Source organism: Castanea sativa, chromosome 10 (genome assembly GCF_040712315.1).
Source record: "Castanea sativa cultivar Marrone di Chiusa Pesio chromosome 10, ASM4071231v1".
Taxonomy (NCBI): domain Eukaryota; kingdom Viridiplantae; phylum Streptophyta; class Magnoliopsida; order Fagales; family Fagaceae; genus Castanea; species Castanea sativa.
The window spans coordinates 5,726,442-5,745,484 of record NC_134022.1 but is presented as its reverse complement, the minus strand read 5'-3'; the positions used below and the strand labels follow the sequence as shown (position 1 = coordinate 5,745,484).

The following is a 19,043-nucleotide window of genomic DNA, read 5'->3' as shown; positions in this document are numbered from 1 at the left end:
AAATAAAAACTTCACAATGAAGATTGAATTTTTCACCAAATAACCACTTGACATGTGTGCATTTTGCAAGAATTGGTACAACTTAGTTTGCAACAAATCTTTACTCTTATTCATGGGTGCAATTAACATTAATCATTAATTTTAGAAATTTTTTTTATAGAAATTTGAAAAAATTGTCAAAAAAATTAGCCACTTTTTCATTTTTTATATTAAAAAAAAAAAGTTTATTAATATATGCCTAAAAGTATACGTTAGTAAAACCCTCTCTACATGTATAGGCGAGGATAATTGTATGCAAATTGCAATTGCACAGTCAAAATTACCTGAATAGTTTATTTGCAAGCTAGGGAAATTACTGATTACAGTGAACATGTTTTCAAAAACGTGGAATTCATGGAGAACTACACTATTCTTTCATGTAATTCAATCATTAATTTTAATAGTTTATAAGTCATCGAGAAGAATTACTCTGTTCATTTTTTTTTCTTTTCCCCTCTTAGGCCAAATGTCTCACTTGTTTTAGACAACCCATGTCATATCAATAAAATCTAACAAAAATATAAATATTAGACTCCGGACCGAACCATACTAAAGCCCGAGGAAAGCCCAAAAGGCTTAAAACCCTTAAAAGCTGCACAAACTAGGCTTTTCCCCCCAATAATCCTCAAGTTTCACATTGGGTAAGCCCAAAACATATTACTTTATATAGAATGGACTCAAACCCCCAATTTTCATAATAAAAAATGCGTTCAGAAGCCCAAATCTAATTACTCCATGGAATGGGTTCGCTGGCCCAACACTTACGACTTCATAGATATATAATTGGATTTCTTATTCTTCATTTATATTAAACTCATCGTATTTTGCATTGGATCAACTCACTTGACACAAAAATTTTATAAAAAAAACTTTAAATAAGACATACAGTACAAATTAGGGGTGGCAATTTGTGTTCACGTGTCGGGTTCATATCGGGTTGAGCTGTAAGTATTATGTTATATGGGTCAACACGAACCCGACCTGTTTAGTAAACGGGTCAGGACTCCTCAACTCTAACACAACTTGTTTATTAAACGGGTAACCCAACACAACACGTTTAACCCGTTTAATTAGTAGGTTATGTTAAGGTCGACAAAAATAACCTATTAACAACCTGTTTGATTATGACCCAAACAACCTGTTTAATTAAACTTAAACCGAATAACCTGTTATCAACTCTCATATATCTAAATTTATAATTCAACCATAAATCAAGTAATAAAAATTCAAATAATAACAAAAGCAAATAATTCTTTCATTCCTTCAAAATAAAATTACTAGTCCAAAAGGTTCCACCCTCCATACTATCAAATTCAATAAAATTACTAGATTTTCTACACAATGTCTGTTTTTCTGCACAGTGTCTATTTTCTGCATAGTGGTGTTTTCTGCAGTGTTATTTTCTGTCGTGTCTGTTTTTCCGCACAGTGATGTTTTCTGCTCAGTGTTATTTTTCTGCAGTGTAGTTTTCCTGCTATGTTGTTTTCTGCAGTATTTGTTTTTCTGCAGAATAGGGTTTGGTTTTCCCCTATCTTGATGTGACATATATATCTTGCTAGTGGATTCGGTGGTTGAAAGCTGAAGAAAAAGAACAGAGTGCAGCCACGGTTTTGAGGAGAAGAGAAATTAGAAGGGTCGGCTAGGGATTTGAGGGGAAGAGAGTAGAAGGTTGAGAGACATGGGAAGGCTTTGATTTTATAGTGTAGAATCAATCTGTAGATCTGTATCCGTAGTGTAGTCTAAATGAAAGAGGGGCAGTTGGAGCTTTGAGGAGAAGAACAAGAGTTAGAGACAGAGTAAGGATTTACGACGAAAACGAAGAGACACGAGATTGAGATTGAGATTTGAGAGAGGCGTGAGGTTTGGTTCTGAGGGGAAGACCAAATATCTAAGCTTATATACCTAGGTTATAAGGGTAAAATGGTAAAATAACTTTTACAACCTAATCGGGTCAAACTGGTTAAACGGGTTAAACACGTTGAACACGAACACGACCCGTTTAATAAACGGGTCAATCGTGTCAACCCGAATATGACCCGAACCCGTTCAACCTCAACCCATGACCTATTTATAAATGGGTTAGTCATGTCGGGTTCGCGGGTCGTGTCGGATTTTGCCACCCCTAGTACAAATTTAGACTTCAATTGAAATCTAACTTGAAATCTAATTGGATTTAATTTCTATATATATATATATATATATATATATCTATATCTATATATATATATAAATCGTAAATTTTCAAAAGATCTAACGGTCGAAAAATACTATTTTCCATATCATCAATTAATATTTATTGCGTCCTACTTTAGTTTTTTATTTTCTTTCTCTGCTATTAATGTGTCCTATGCCACACTTGCTACCCTTTCTCTCTCCTCTTACTCTTCTCTGGAAAAATTTCCAAAAAAAAAAAATTTAGGAAAATAGTACTCAAACAAAGTTATTTAATTATGTAGCATATTTTTAGAACTAGAGTTTTTCAAACTTAAGTTTCAAGCAGCACACCAAACAGTGGAGCCCATATTGCTTGGAACTCTAGTTTGCCAAACCTGAGTGCTCCAAAAATGTGCTACATAACTAAATAATTTTGTCCAATTGCTTTTTTCTTAAAATTGTACTGTTCGGCAAATTTGGCCCTCTTCTCCCATCTTTCTCCATTTCTCTAGCTAAGTTCTTTCCCAGCCGCTGATCAAATCATCAAACCACTGCAAAACCAACAAAAAATGTCACCACATTAAATGACAAACAACCAAGCTAAATCTCCAAATTCCAAAAATAATGCATTGGACCAACATGTGGTAATTTCTAAAATATGTTGCTAAAGTAATATTAAGTGTGAACCTGGGAGTGGGAGTGTTTCTAATGAAACAAAGAGAACGTGAGTCCACTATTTCGTCTCTATGCCATTCATTTTTTAACAAATCCAATTTCAATATATTTTAATCCAATTTATTGTGGAATTCATTCCACAATAAACTATAACAATTTACAAGTATTACATGCATTTAATTAGTAAGTAGCTTACTATCAAACTTTAAAAAAAAACAAAACAAAAAGTAGTTTGTAGGTTACAACCATTATGACATAGGCAGAGCCAAAAGGTTGGTAAGAGAAGAGGGGGAAGGGTTTGGGAGATAAAGTTTTCCTCCAAGTTGAGTTGGAGGATCTCATCCATTCCTCCAACCTGATACATGTTGATTAAGATGACCATCCATATAATTAGTCATAATTCATTAAGTCATCTCATTAAGTCATATGACTAATAAGTAGATCATGTGATTAAAGATATCAATAAATGATTAAATGATGGAGGAAAATTTTGTCCAAAAAATAATTAAGAACTCTTATTTCTATCATGCTTGTGTATTATTTATCCTTAGCAGCCCACCCGTTATCTCGCTAGCATTTTTTTTAAAAAATAGTTTCAATTTTTGGCATCTGCTCCTGATGATTGCTTGTTTATTATCAAACCAAAACACCATTTGGTTTTCTAGTTAATCTAAATGCAATCCCCTTCCCTCCTATCTCTAAACATCCAAGTTTAATTGGGTTTTTGGTTAGACTAAATCTACTTTTAAATTTTAAATAATGGTAGAGTCTATTTTTACTTTCTAAAGTATTGAAAAGAAAGTTAATTAACATATATCATTACTGAGCAAGAAATAAAAATTAAATATATCATTACTTTTTTAAGTGTATTTATATAAGTATTACCAATAAATCAAATGCTAACGTCCAACCCCCCCCCCCTCCCCTCTCTCTCTTTCCCTCTCAAAATGGTTGTTACATATTCACCAAACTGTATGTTCATGTTTGATGTTTTTTTTCCAATTTTTTTTTCAAATTTCAACTTTTTGGTAAATACATCTCGTTTTAGATACTCTCCTCTCCTCTCTCCTCTCTCCTCAAATCTCATCACGCTCCTTCTCCATGTTCTTCTCATCTTTATGGGTTGCTAGATTCTATGCGTCACTCGTCTCCATGGTTATGGTGTGGTTTTTGCTATGGCTAGGTTTTGTTGGTTTTTGGTCGGGTTGAATTGGTGGTTGTGACGTGGCTGGTGGTAGTGTGGTTGTAGTATGGTTGATGGTTGTGGAAGTGGTGGTGTGGTTGTGGTATGGTTGGTGGCTTGCTATAAGATGGATATTTGGCTATGGGTATGGCTATTTGTGGGTGTTCTGTGGTTGTGGGTTTGGCTATTTAGTCGTTGCTATGGGTGTTCAGTGGTTGTGAGTGTCTCTAGTTTTTGTGCTTCTTTTTAATGGGTAGAAATTATTTATATTATTTTAATGGGTTGTATATTAAAACAAGAGATAGGATGTAGGGTAAATTGTAAAATAAATTGTTAAAGTAGTTAAAGTAGCTTTTGGGGAGCTTAATTGACTTTTTCCTCTTAGCACCCTGGATGCTAATGCTATATGGTTTTTTTTTTTTTAATTATTTATTTAAAATTTTATTCTCAAAGATGTTATTGCTACTTATCCATGGTGGATGGGATTTACCCCAAAGGGCACTACAACAAAATGTAATTTTGGTGATGAAACTTTTTGTCACCAAATGTCCTTATTTCGTTACCTATAACATTTGATGACAAAATTACTTTCTTCACATATACCCCATTGCCAAAATGTTTGATTAAATTTTTTTTTCTTTTTTTAATTTTGGCAACGAAACCATTTCGTCGTCTAATATTTTTCTCGCTAAATACAATATCCAGCGACAAAATAGTTTCGTTGTCAAATGTATTTTTTTTTTTTTACTAAATCATATTTCGTAATCAAAGACCATTTTTTTATTTAGTTTTTTAATTTTGCCATATTAGGCGACAAATAGTTTCGTCGTCTAAACCAATATCTTTTTTCTTTTAAATTTTGCCATATTAGGCGACGAAACATTTCATCACCAATTCTTTTTATTCCATCCTATCTAAATTGTTTGTGACGAAAAAATTTGTCACCAAATATCTATTATTTTTAGTCTAATTTTCTATTTTTATTTATTTCTTTTGATATTAACCTGTCATTACATTATTAGAACCTCACATATGAACAACACATTTATAAGAAAATCATTCATATAATCCAAAACTATTCAATCCATCCAAAGAAGTTGCTTGCAACACAATTCTAACATAAGATGTCTTATAACAATACAAAAACATTAATGTAATATAAATAGGGCTAATAGAAAATGTCTTAAAATGTCATCAAGTAGTGCCAAAAGAAAATGCCCAAAAAGCTATCAATAAAATATTTGCACAAATATTATAAAAAAAATTACATTAAAATCATAAAGTAATAACATATAAACTATGTTATATGAAATATTTCTAATAATGCATTAAAACTAGTCACACCATTGAATTAAAGTCACAACTCCTAAACAATAAGTTGTAGAAATCATATATTTTCAAGTGTAATTTAATACAAATATTTTTTAACAATGCATTAACTATGTTATAAGAAACATTTCGAATAGTACATTAAAAGTAATCACACCTTGTAATGCACAATTGCTAAAATAAAATGCTAACCAATAAGTCTTTTAGCTAGAAAACGAGCTACCCCAATTGTTAATGAGTGTCATCATAACCCTACGCCTCAAAAAGCATAAGATATTATCGTTCACCTCGTCTTGTTTTGCTTTTACCTCCTTGAGCTTAGCTATTTGACTCTCTAGATGCTAGATATATTGGACTGAGGAACTACATGAGGCAATGGTTCAAAGAGATGAGGAAGGTCTCATGCTAAGTCCCTTTACAATGCTAGATTTCTTTTAAAAAACTATGTTAGATAGCTCCTCTTGGGTCAGTGGAACTGCATTAGGATCTTGATGATGCTCCTCTTGTACTTTAAAAATAGTTTCTTATCATTTCCAGTGTTATGAATACCGTTTCGGATCTCGTTTCGGCTTGTCCACTGGAATGAAATATATCGGTACCGGCTTATTTCGGAGTACCGTTATGAGATATTTCAGGTTGCCTATTTTATATATATTACCTTGTGTATATATGCCTTTTAATAAATAAAAAATCTCAAATAAAGTAAGCAGATGATTTTCCTCGTAAAAAAAAGTAAGTAGAAGATTCTAATTGTTATTAAAAAATAATTAGTAATGGTCTTTTTGTAAATAAAAGAAACAAGTTGGGCAATTATATAGAAGGAACTTCCAAGAAGTTTCCTTCCACTAACTTTTTTCCATTTTCCAACCCACTCACATCACATGGCCTACACTATTTACTTTTCATCTCACCTAACCACCCTTTCTTCTTCTTCTTCTCATTTCCAAAGTTCCAACGTCTCTTCAATCTTCAGTGGCTCAGGTTCTCTCTTCAGTCTCCTTTCTCCTCTTTTTCCTCTTCTTCTTCTTTTGTATTTTCTCTCTCACACCGACTCTACTTCATGCCTTCATCATGCTTTTTTTTTTTTCCCTTTCTTTTTCATCTCCTCTATAGAAGATCTAGTGGCAGTGATTTTTCTTTTTAAGAGGGAAAAAAAAGCTCAAAATGCATGCCGGCCAAATCTTTGATTTCGGCCGGAAATTACAGAAATTGACCAAAACGCTTGAAACACACCAGAATAGGCTGAATTTTCTCCGAGGTGGAACAAAAGGGTATCTCATTCCTGTTTGTAGACTGGTACGAGATTTTTCGTCCGTTCCAGCTAGAACGGAACGGAATTCATAACATTGGTCATTTCAAAGAAAAGAAACAAACAATCAAAATAGCAATACATATGTTAGGTGAAGTATAATATCAAAAGTAAAGACATAATAGAGTTGTAATTAAGTTAAGTATTCTATGTAATTACTAGTCGTACTAGTTACTATGTCTGTAGGCTGCGAATCCACATTAGAAGAACTTTGGGTAGGAGGACCTGCTTCAAGTTGTGCTCGGATGGTGTTTCCTAATATTGGACCTCTAAGGTAGATGTTTCACATCTCGAACGTGTAAGTCGTTAGTGCCATATGTAACAAACAAACATATATAAATAGATAAACAAAATCATTACAATTAATGAAACAACAAAGTCATTATCTAATCTATAATCATTCTAATAATAATAATGTCTAGTATAGCAAACACTAAATCACATATATATAGTAACTTATGGATTAACAAATAAGATGAATCATCATCATTGTCATTGTCACCAATAGGTGGTACATAGTCTCATCATCTACCACAACATTAGCTCTATTTCTTTTCCCATTTGCACAATTGTTACTTTAATACAATTGTTACTAAGTCTACAGAAAATCGACATCAACATCCATATCAAAATCAATACAAGTACATTATTTTAATACAATTGTTATTAACTCCACATATCATAATCCACATCAATATCCATATCAAGAACAAAATAAATATAAAACTTTGAAACAACTGTTACTAACTCTACATATCATAATTCACATCAATATCCATATTAAGATCTTGACAAGTATAAAACTTTAAGACAATTGTAACTAACTCTACACATCAATATCCATATCAAGAGCAAGACAAATATAAAACTTTAAAACAACTATTACTAACTTTACATATCATAATCCACATCTATATCCATATCAAGATCTTGACATAAATAAAACTTTCAGACAATTGTTACTAACTCTACATATCAAGATCAAGATTGGGCTTGGCGCTCCAAACTCGTGGACCAACAAAAAATAGTCATCGTGGCTCTCTACTTAGAAATGAAAAACTCTATGATCACAACTAATTTCACATTTATTTTTGCTATCCTATGTGGTTGACTACGAGTGATAAAAATATTTGTAGATCCATGTGAAAGTAATAAGTAACTTGTCATAGTTATGAAAATGAGTGTGAAATTGGTTGTGGTCCTAGAATAACTTAGGAAGTCCTGACAAATTCAACAGCTTTAATGCTCCACTTGTTTACAAGCATATGTTACTATGCTTGACACATATGATATTTTTTATATGACACTATAAAAAGCAAAGAGGTTTGACTTTTTTTTACCTCATAATATTGTGCTACATAATCTTTGGAACCCTTATAATTTTACTAATTACTATTCTAGTACATATATATAAATTAAATTTAAATTTTATTCTATATTTCAATGTACCTTATGAAAAATCTTGGGATGTTATATTTTTTTAATTGATGATTATATAGTTCCATGCAGACAAAAATACATTTTTTGTCCCTACATTTTGAGCCATTTTTCATTTTGGTCCTTACTTCTTTGAAGCTCCTATTTTGGTTCCTAAAAATTGAAAATCTTTTTCAATTTAGTTTCTACCATCATCTTACTAACGAAAATATCATATGTGACAGACAGAGTGTACTGTTAGCACACTAAATACTGACGTGATCATTAAAATAATATTAAAAAAATTATTTGACATTTTGAAAATGTCATATCAGATCCACATCAACTTCTAAATTTAAAATAATTCCTTCAATTTTTTTTTTTAATTAAACAAACTTTTTTTTTCATTTGTTTTTTTTTTTCCTTTTTTTTTTCTCTAAAACAAACACAAAATTAAACTTGAAAAAAATCCAAAAAAATCAAACCCCCACACAACACCAAAACGTCACAACCAAGTTAAGATTTCACTTTCAAGCCACATGTCCACCCACTTTATTTTCCAATTTTGTATCTCTCTCTCTCTCTTGATGGGTTTGATAGGTTTCATCTGGGTTAGAGAGAGAGAGAGAGAGAGAGAGAGAGAGAGAGAGAGAGAGAGAGAGAGAGAGAGAGAGAGAGAGAGAGAGAGACTGAGTTTGGTTTATGTCATGGCATAGCTGGTAGTGACCTGACGCAAAACTAATGAAGTCAAAATGCGGCATGTGGGTTCAAGGGGGAGTGTGGGTTCAAGATCTGGGGGGGAGGGGTGATTTAAGAATTATAATGGTCGGGTTCTAGGTTTCAAAGTGGGTTTGGCTTGAAGGTTGTTGTATGTGAGTTTTGTTGTATTGGAAGTGGTGGTTTTTGTTCTGTCAGTGTTGTTGTTGTGGCCCATGTTTTGTGTTAATTTTCTAGGTTTTTGTTAATTGTGTTCATTTTCTTGGTTTGTGTTTTTGGGGTTTTGAAAATTTTGGGTGCTCAGAGTTTAGCTAGAGAAATGAAGAGTGGGAAGAACATTATGGTTTCGGTAGCAAAGTTTGTTGTTCAAGATGAGTTTGTTCAAAATGATGATTAATTTGAGTCTGTTTGAGTTTGAGATTGCAAGTTGTTTGTGTGTATGTGTTTGAATCCATGTGTGTTTTAGAGTTTAGGTACAATGCCTTTTTTTTCCCTTTCTTTTCTTACTTGTGTGTTTTTCAATCAGATTAAGAAATAATTGATTAGGGTCAAACGATTCAAAAGTCCACACAAATGTGAAAATTTTTGGGTTATTTATTTATTTATTGTGTGTTCATGTTCAACATAAACCTAAATCTCTATTGATGTGATTTTTGGCTTTTAATTTTTTGGTTTTTTTTATTTAGTTAGAATTGAAAAATTAATATTTTAAATTTAAAAACTTATGTGAATCTAACATGCTCTTTTTTAAATTTCAAATAATTTTTTTAATATTATTTAACATTTAGTGCGTCAGCAGTGCACTTTGTCCACCACGTATGGTATTAAGGTCAGTGAGATGACAGTGAATGATTTGAAAACAATTTTCGACTTTTAAGAACCAAAATAGAAGCTTTAAAAAAGTAGGGATTAGTCCAAAATGTAGAGACAAAAAATGTATTTTGGCCTTCCATATCCATATACAACCAAAAACATACTAAATGTGCAATACTAGAATAGTATAATTCCATATAAAAATACAATTATAGTAAACTAGCATCATTGAAATTTTTAATTTTAAATAAAAAGTGGTAATTCATGGAAAAAGATAAAAGAAAAAACTTAAAACTTAAGAACTTTTAAAAAAATAGTAAATTACTCTATTAACTAAAAGATAATGGTATTTTTTAGAGTTCATGAATTTGTGTGAGGATATTTTAGTACGCAAGATAATGAAACCCAAATCATTAGACCAAGACACTAACCGTCAAAGGCCTTGTAGCTGAATTGACATCTCTCCATGTACAAAGTGCTCGGGGGTTTAGTGGGGAAAATGTTCAAGCTGCGAAGTTAGTAGCATGTTGTAATTATTTCTCAAAAAAAAAAAACATTAATCAATTTTTGGTGTAAGTAGACTGAATCTCAAATCTCTTATTCAACCGTAAAATTTTTTACCAATTGAGCTAACTGAAATTGTATAAATAAATAGATATAGATACCTTTTAATAATTTTCACAATCCACAATTACCAAACTTCAAATTGAAAAAATAAAATAAAAATAAAAGAGGGCAAATTAAGAGAAACAATTTAAAAAAAAATGCTGATTACACACACTGCTAAATTTCGTAATTCGAATAGGAAAATATAATTTTCATATTCATATATTTCCTTTGTCCCATTTAGTTTGTCTTGTTTGAAAAGTCAAATTTTTTAAGAGAATATCATTTATTGTCTTGTCTAACTTTTAAAAATGTGTTAGTTTCCAAAATTACCTTTAAATATTTGTTGATTTTTTTTTAAATAAAGTAATTTTGAAAATTAAATAGAAATATAATAAAAATATTAGTAAATTAATAATTTTTATTATTAAAAACAAGACAATATTTTATACATTCTAAAATGAAACAGCGGACCAAGTGGACGGAGGGAGTATATTAAATTTTGATTTGAGAACTATATAGGCGGAACCAGCTGGGCTTCTCGGCATTCACAATTCAACCCACAAAGAAAGGGGAAAAAAAAAAAAATGGCTTCTTCTTCTGCGCACGTAAAAGAAACGCTAGGTGAGCTGAACAAGGAATCCTTCGTGAGCCTCCTCTCGAAGCTGATTGGGGAAGCCAAGTACGTCCAGAACAATCCCCCGGACCTGATTCCAGAGGAAGACAGAGTGGTGAAGCACGTGTTGGACTCTCTTCTTCCTTACAGCACAACCACAGGTGGAGGACCTTTGATCATCAACCATGTCACCTATTATCAAGGCAGAGGCAATATCATTGTGGAGTATCCTGGGACTCTCCCTGGCAATGTCTTGTCCTTCGTTGGTTGTCACATGGATGTCGTTACTGCTAATCCTAATGATTGGGTCTGCTTCTTTCTCTCTCTCTCTCTCTCTCTCTCTCTCTCTCTCTCTCTTTTCTGTGTTTTCTTTTCTGGGTTTTTGTCCATTTGGCTATTCAATCCTTTAGTAATCATAATTTTCAATCTGTTATGGTATGGTTAGTATTGGTTTTTATCAAGGAGTTGCATGCTTATCTAAGTTTTATTTTTTAATGTTTGGGTCTGCTTCTTTCTCTTTTTGTGCATTATCTTTTCTGGGTTTCTATCCATTTGGCTATTCAATCCTTTAATAATCATAATTTCAATCCGGTATGGTATGGTTAGAACTGGTTCTATCAAGTTATTGGATTTTTTTGGCATAGGTTGTCTGGGGTTTATGAGATGTAATTATGTTCTCAATTTCAGGATTTGGGCTTTTTTTAAAATTTTATAATCTGGTTTTGTCCTGGGGCTGTAATCTCAAGTTCTTAGTTCTTTCAACAGTACCTTTTTCAAAAATTGTTCTTGACAATGTATGACATATTAAATCTAGGTTATCTCTATCTTCTATTTATGAAAAAGAATCGTTCCCCTATTTTAAGATTGGCCTTAAGATTTTGTGAGCATATTTAATGCTCAGTTCTGAGATGATAACTAAAATTTCAGTATAGAAACTGTGATTTTGAATTTTGATGTCTGTGTATAAATGAAGGATTGCTCTTGGATGTGATAATGCGATGATCTTTGAGCATCTTTTTTATTTAATTTAATTTAATTCTCATTTTACAGGAATTTGATCCTTTCTCATTGAGCATTGATGGTGATAAACTTCGCGGCCGTGGAACTACCGATTGTTTGGGGCATGTTGCGCTTGTAACTGAACTCATGAAGAGGCTGGGGGAGATAAAACCAAAATTGAAGTCCACTGTTGTTGCTGTGTTTATTGCCAATGAAGAGAATTCTGCCATTTCGGGAGTTGGTGTAGATGCACTCGTGAAAGATGGACTACTTAATAAGCTGAAGGATGGTCCACTGTAAGTAAATGGCATTTCTTGTGAATGAAAAGAAATTAATAAAGCATCTCTTGAAACTATCTTTATCCTAAAGCTTAATAAAGTTTTAGTTTATTTGTTTGTGATTTTTGGCATTTCCACTTAGGTTTTGGATTGACACAGCAGATAAACAACCTTGTGTTGGTACCGGTGGTATGATTCCTTGGAAACTTAAAGTAACTGGGAAGCTTTTTCACAGTGGTTTAGCCCATAAGGTACACACACCATTACAATTATGTCTGATACTTTTTGTATTGACTTTTCTGTGCACATGATTACCCTAGAGGGAACATTGACTAGATACTTTACAATTAAAGTATACCAAATTTATTGGAATGATTTACTTTATATATATATTGGACTGGTTTGTGCTTTTCTAAGATTCTGAAGAGTGAGTGAAAAGCAAAAGAGAATTAGGACAAAGGAACGTGCTATATTATATTGTGCAAATGAAAATGAAATTGAGTAGTTGGATTCGAAAATGTTCTCTTTCTTTTATATGAAATTTCCACTCAAGGACAGAGCAATGGTCACTAGCAATTAAGCCAATGATCAGTTCCAGTTTGGATTGTAATGATTTAAGTTAGAGGATCAAATATAAGTAGAATGCCAAAAAGATTTTCAGTTGAGGTAGTTAGAGAATGCTTGACTGGTTTAGTCTAAGATAATGTATAGTCCTTGACAGAATGCAATATTGAGCTGACATGAGTTGGGTACCTGGCCTTTAAAATATAATTTTTCTTAGAAGCTAATCAATAAATTATATTACATAGAAGGAAAACCTTAGGTATACAAGATGTATGCAAAAGTTTCACCTAAAGAACACATGCAAAACTCAACCAATCTATGAAATTAGAGTAAGGAAGGTACGGATGATACCAAGGATTTTTTTTTGGAAAATTCTTTACCCTTTTTAAAAACATAAAATATTTCCCACCATTTTGCTGTAATTGTCTGTTGACCATTAAAAATGTTTTTCAAAAACATTTTACATCAAAACAAGTAGGGCTTAGGAGAGAAGAAAACTAGATGCAGCCAAAAGTAAGCATCCACTTAAGTAAATTTATCAAAAATAAAGACTTAAGCTGCACCATGGAAAGTTTAGCTTCATTTTTGTTGTCCTTCAAATTGTCCACATGATACATAGAGGAGTAGCCATTCCAAAACATTACCATGCCTTCCACAAATCCCTTCCAATAGAAACATACATAGCTAATCTTCAAGGGAAAGTAAAAGACCACAACTCCCTAATGATAGTGCAATGTAGTAAAAAAATTTTGAACTAATTGACCCTTAGGCTTACACATACAGCACCAATTCAGAAGAATCTATACCCTTCCCCAACTGCAATATTCAAAAATCAAAATTTTATGTACAAAACTTTGGGAATTGTTTATACAAATTATATAACAATCTCCATTATGACTTTCTGAAAGTTTTCCTTTAAACGAGGTGGAAAGTTGGTAGAGCTGAATGGGAACTTGCTCAAACGAATTTTTCAACAATCTCTATTTAACTAGCTGCATCTTTTTGTCAGTACATATTGTGATTCTTTTTTGTAATTCATAAATCTTGAATTTTCAATTGTGACTTGCTGAAAGGATGACTTGCTCAACCAATGCATTGATTCTTCTATTTACAATAGAATTGTATTATTTTTATAAAAAAAATAAAAAGAAGAAGAAGAAAGGAGTTGATTGCCAAAAATGAACATATAATAACATCTTCAGATTTTACGTGTCTATTCAATCAGAATCTTATTGAATATTGCAGGCTATAAATCCTTTGGAGCTAGCAATGGACGCATTAAAAGAGATCCAATCAAGGTTTTACAGAGACTTTCCTCCCCATCCTAAGGAAAAGGTCTATGGGTTTGCAACACCTTCAACCATGAAACCAACTCAATGGAGTTGTAAGTTTCTTTGCCTATACTGACAATGTTGGGGGAAAAGAAAATCAATTTCATTTTATTATGTTCAGCTTCTTTATTGCAGATCCAGGAGGTGGAATCAATCAGATTCCAGCTGAGTGTACAGTTTCAGGAGATGTCAGGTTTATCACCTTGTCAAACCTTTTTGAATATAGGCCTTTGACAGAAATGATGTCTTATTAAGGGTTTTTTCTTCCTTCTTCTCTTTTGTTTTGCAGGTTGACTCCCTTCTACAAGTAAGCAATCTGCTTCTGCATTATTGCAAAAATTTGTTACTTAGAAGCTGATTTCTATGTTCTGCAATTTTCAAACATTCTTCTTATAGAGTTTGTTTGTCTTATTTATTTATTTTTATTTTTTACTTATTAAAAATTTATTTATTATTTTTTGAAGCTAGCTTCTGATTTTTAAATTCCAATACTTTGTTCCAGCGTAAAGGATGTAATGTCAAAGCTTCAAGAGTATGTGGATGACATTAACGAGAACGTAGACAAGCTAGATTCACGTGGTCCTGTTTCCAAATATGTCTTACCAGATGAAAACCTAAGGGGAAGGTCTCTCTCTCTCTCTCTCTCTCTCTCTCTCAAGCCCTTTTCTTACTTGATTTTAGACATAATTTGGATGAACCCTTGAAAACAGTGTTGTACTGTAAATATAATCACTTTTTCCTCTGTAGTGTATTATGTCCATCTCAAAGAAATTTCTTTTAGTCATATAAATATTCTCTCTTCTATACTCTTTCTATTTTACAAAATAGTTATGTGGATTTTTTTTTTCCTTTCCTACAGCCTTACGCTTAGTTTTGATGAGGCAATGTCTGGAGTTGCATGTGATCTTAACTCACGCGGCTTTCATGTGTTGTGTAAAGCAACTGAAGAGGTAGTTGGGCATGTAAAGCCTTACTCGATTACTGGGAGTTTGCCACTCATTCGAGAACTGCAGGTGATTATCTGACATTCTTCTGTGTTTTTCGAGATTCTTTGATTTACTCATTTTTCCCCTTCCTTTTTCTTTGATAGGATGAAGGGTTTGATGTTCAGACTTCAGGATATGGTATGATACTGTTAATATTTCTATTTCACCATGGCAGTTTTATTCTATGAAATTATTATAGTAGCTCTTATAAGCTTTGACATAAAGTAACCCTTACAATCTAATTTGGAAAATGTCAGTACTTATGTGCCTGTTGTGGGTATAGATCTTATATTTTATACATGTTGGCTACAGTAGTCCATAATTTCCTTTTCTCTTCCCATTTTATGCTCTTCTTCCCTACTAAACTTCTAAATTTACAGCAAATTATTGGACAATGGAATTTGCCACGATCAAGGTGAATTAGATTATGGAAAAATTGATGTCTATGACCTTATTCTGCTTTCCTTTTAGTGAGATGCCCCCCTCTCTCCCCAAAGGGGTAAGCAAGTAGTAATTAGTTGTTGAAAAGGTTAGAAGGCAAAAGTGGTGTTCAACCGTGCTAGGAGATCTGGACATCACTTATTACCACAAACAAAAAAAGCCAGCAAACTTGCTGACATGTTTATTGTAAATGTTTTTGACTCTAACTATAACTTGAAGCATTCTGTTTATGTAGGGATAAACAATGTGCTACTTAAAGTTCAGAGGTGAGCACTAGCATTGGCTGTGCTAAAACACCCAAAATGCTATTTCAGCACACCAAAGAGAAAAAAAACCCCTCCATCCTGTGTACTATTTGAGCACTAATTTGCAAATTTTTTTAGCATTGCTACAATGATCTACTACTATAACTTGGAGCATTCTGTTTATGTAGGGATAAACAGTGCGCTACTTAAGATTCAGAGGTTGAGCATTAGCATTGGGTGTGCTGAAACACCCAAAATGTCATTTTAGCACATCAAAAAAAAAAAAAAAAAACCCTTCATCTAGTGTGCTATTTGAGCAAAAATTTGCAAACTTTTTTAGCATTGCCACTTATTTTTTTATTCATTTTTTCTCTCTCCTCTCGGACCTCTCTCATCTTTCTCTCTTAAGCGATGGCATTGTGGGTCATGGGTCGGCATTGCAATTTCCAGGTGGTGCTGGCATTGCGATGTGAGGGTTGTGGGGGGTGGTGCTGACAATGTGTTGTATGGGGTCACAGGATTTGACAATCTGGTCACAGGTTGTGGGGGTGGCAGTGGTGGTTGTGGGTTGTGGGCTGTGGACTATGGGGTGTGCTGGTTTATTTTATTATTTTATTTAATGTGTTGTATGCTACAATAGAATATGGGATGTAACGTGTATTATAAAATGGTGAGTTAAAATAACAAAAGTAAGTTTTTGGTGTGCTAAAATAGCATGTTTTTAGCATGCTGGAAGCCAATGCTTATGGAGTTCAGAGTCTTTAAGAGCCAATTGACACCTCTTTCAAGTTGGCACCCAATCAGCACATAGGATGGGTATTGGAATATATTATTTGCCCCAAAAACAGGTAGTCTGAAAAAGATTTAACAGTCAATGCTTTCTACTAGTTAACTTGAAGAATTCATTGGACTGCATGAAGTGGCATACTGGATTAATAGTTTCCAGACCCAGGAAAGTGATGTGTGCATGGAACACTGCCATTCTTGTATTAATCAGTAATCTCTAAATCCATTGACATAGTTGATTTTATCATGATGATACTGAAATCAGATGATACCCAGCAAAAATTAGAGCTATATTGGTATTTGTAAGATCTTAGGTGGGTGCACTAGGTGATGGAGATGATAGATACTTTACTGAGATGATCTAGTCATGCATGCCAAAGACAGCTGAATGCTTTATTATGTAGTACTATAGTTATGGTTGAAAGAGGTGCAAGGACATGACAATGAAAGAAGGCAATGAATTGTTGAGAAGATCTGGTGGGCTAAGAAATTGCATGACAAGGGGGAATACCAAAAAGATTTATGTTTCTGACCTTTTAAAATTAGAAGACTTGGCAGAGTGTGGTCCCTGAAATATAAGATGGCATGGATCGTCGATGTCTTAAAGAAATGGTCAAAACATTTACATAGATGTTGACCACTCATGATTTAACATCTGGATCTTAGGGATTTATAACCTCCCTAAAATTTATCACAGTAAGACCCTGTCCAAGAAGTTAGAGGGTGCTTACAGTTCATTGGATGGTTAGCCTGTTCCTTCTGTTAGTAAGAAGATGACTTGTAGATCTCAGCAGTTTAAGGATTGCTAATTTTTCGTTATAATGGATAGCTTGTCCATAGTTTGATGAAATGGTGCTGTGCTACTGGTGTATTGGCAGGTTGTAGTTTTGACTGTCAATTGAAGATTCACTTTTTAAATCATGAGCATAAGATAACTTTCTTAATTCTTGTTTCTTTTTCTTGAGTGTCCTTAGTTTACTCCCAGTGTACTTTGACCTCAGCCACTTGTTCTTCTTTTCTCTTTAATAAAGTCCTTTACTTGATGATAAAAAAAATAAAAAATAAAAAAAGTGAAAAAGAAAACTTTCATAATACCATTAGTTATCTTGTTAATTTTGTCTTTCTTTTTAAGATTCATTTTCTGGCAGATGTGCACTTCAAGCGAATGAGGAAAGATAACTTTCATAACACCATTAGTTATCTTGTTAATTTGTCTTTTTTTTTTTAGATTGCTTTTCTTGCAGATGTGCACTCCAAGCTTATGTAGAAAGAAGTTGGTCGATATTTTGTGCATTATGAGTTTTTCTGTCTTTTTCCTTTTGACAAGACTTATTAGGGTTGATTACAAAGAACTTATTCATTTCATTATGCATCATATTTCAGGTTTAATGGCCACATACCATGCCAAGAATGAGTATTGTCTTCTTTCTGATATGTGCCAAGGCTACCAGGTCTTTGTCAGCATCATCTCTCAGTTAGAAGATTAACGATTCAAGGATATGCTAAAAATAAAACCCAATAATGGCCCTTCACTGTGTTTTCAACAGCCAAGTCATTACGATTGGATAAACTTTATTGATTTGATTGGCGTAACATTTGAGAATGAGTTACCAACTGCACAATAAGCCTGTTTTTCTGATCCGGATTTTGTTCATTTAGATTTGCTTATCCTTATAGTTTCATGTGGGATTTAGTAGTGGGACAGTCCATGGATGGTGAACATGAGGTGAATGGTGACAAAAAGTCCTATCTTTTCAGTTACACCATTCTTTGATTGGAGTTTGACTGAGCTAGCCGGTATGATCAGTTCAGTCGAGGCCATTCTTTCTACATGTGGCAGACTCTTTTTACATGTCTACAAAGCTGACATGATAGGTTAGGCCATGCATTGATCTCTTATGGCCTGTTTGGATGTTTAAAAAGGTGAGGGAGTAGAGTAAAAGGAAGGAGAGTAATTCAATTATCTTGTTTGGAAGTTTTTTAAGGAAGGAGGGGGAGAGGTTTGGAGGGGTTTCAACTACCTCTAACCCCTCATTTTTAATTCTCCCAAATTTGATAGATTTGGAGGGAGAGTAGAATAGACAAATTATTAACTAAATGAATTTTCTAATTTACCCTTTCCAAATTTACAAAATTACAAACCAAAAAATTAACATAGATCCTTCTTTTCTTTTCCTCAATAACTACTAATTAAAAACATTATTTTCCTCATTAACCAAATTGACTATCAATTATTTGACTTTCAAAACTTTTCAAAGCATATTCTAGGGAAACAAACACAGCAATAGGTCCAGGTCATATTTATGAAATGGCAAAGTGCAGGTTTTCCATTACATATTTATGAAATGGCTGTTGTGCTTTTTGATCGGTTTGATCTTCAGTCTAATAGATTTCTGCAACAATCTCACTGTCGAAAATTTTCAACTAACCCGTCGGCCAACTCACCAACCACTCAATGTCACATTGCTCTCTCCTATATATAAATAAGCCAATTTTTGGTGAACCATCTCAGGAATATTATAACTTTCGCAAAGATTGAAAATTTCCGCAACAGTA

At 33.1% G+C, this 19,043-nt stretch overlaps 1 protein-coding gene across 1 annotated transcript; it reads left to right on the top strand.

Moving 5' to 3' along the window:
- Window positions 1-10,766: 10,766 nt before the first annotated feature.
- Window positions 10,767-18,128, top strand: LOC142613668 (acetylornithine deacetylase). The gene is made up of 10 exons (XM_075786115.1): window positions 10,767-11,164; window positions 11,908-12,152; window positions 12,277-12,385; window positions 13,944-14,082; window positions 14,165-14,222; window positions 14,319-14,336; window positions 14,532-14,654; window positions 14,889-15,042; window positions 15,120-15,153; window positions 17,871-18,128. The coding sequence occupies exons 1-10, from the start codon at window positions 10,829-10,831 to the stop codon at window positions 17,972-17,974; spliced, it is 1,320 nt and encodes a 439-aa protein (XP_075642230.1). The 5' UTR covers window positions 10,767-10,828; the 3' UTR covers window positions 17,975-18,128.
- The last annotated feature ends 915 nt before the right edge of the window (window positions 18,129-19,043 follow it).

Excerpts from the sequence above, each read along its gene's own strand:
- LOC142613668 (XM_075786115.1), top strand. The coding sequence starts at position 10,829 with ATGGCTTCTTCTTCTGCGCACGTAAAAGAAACGCTAGGTGAGCTGAAC. Across the intron at positions 11,165-11,907 it reads CTGCTAATCCTAATGATTGG|GAATTTGATCCTTTCTCATT; the intron begins GTCTGCTTCTTT and ends CTCATTTTACAG. Across the intron at positions 15,043-15,119 it reads CACTCATTCGAGAACTGCAG|GATGAAGGGTTTGATGTTCA; the intron begins GTGATTATCTGA and ends TTTCTTTGATAG.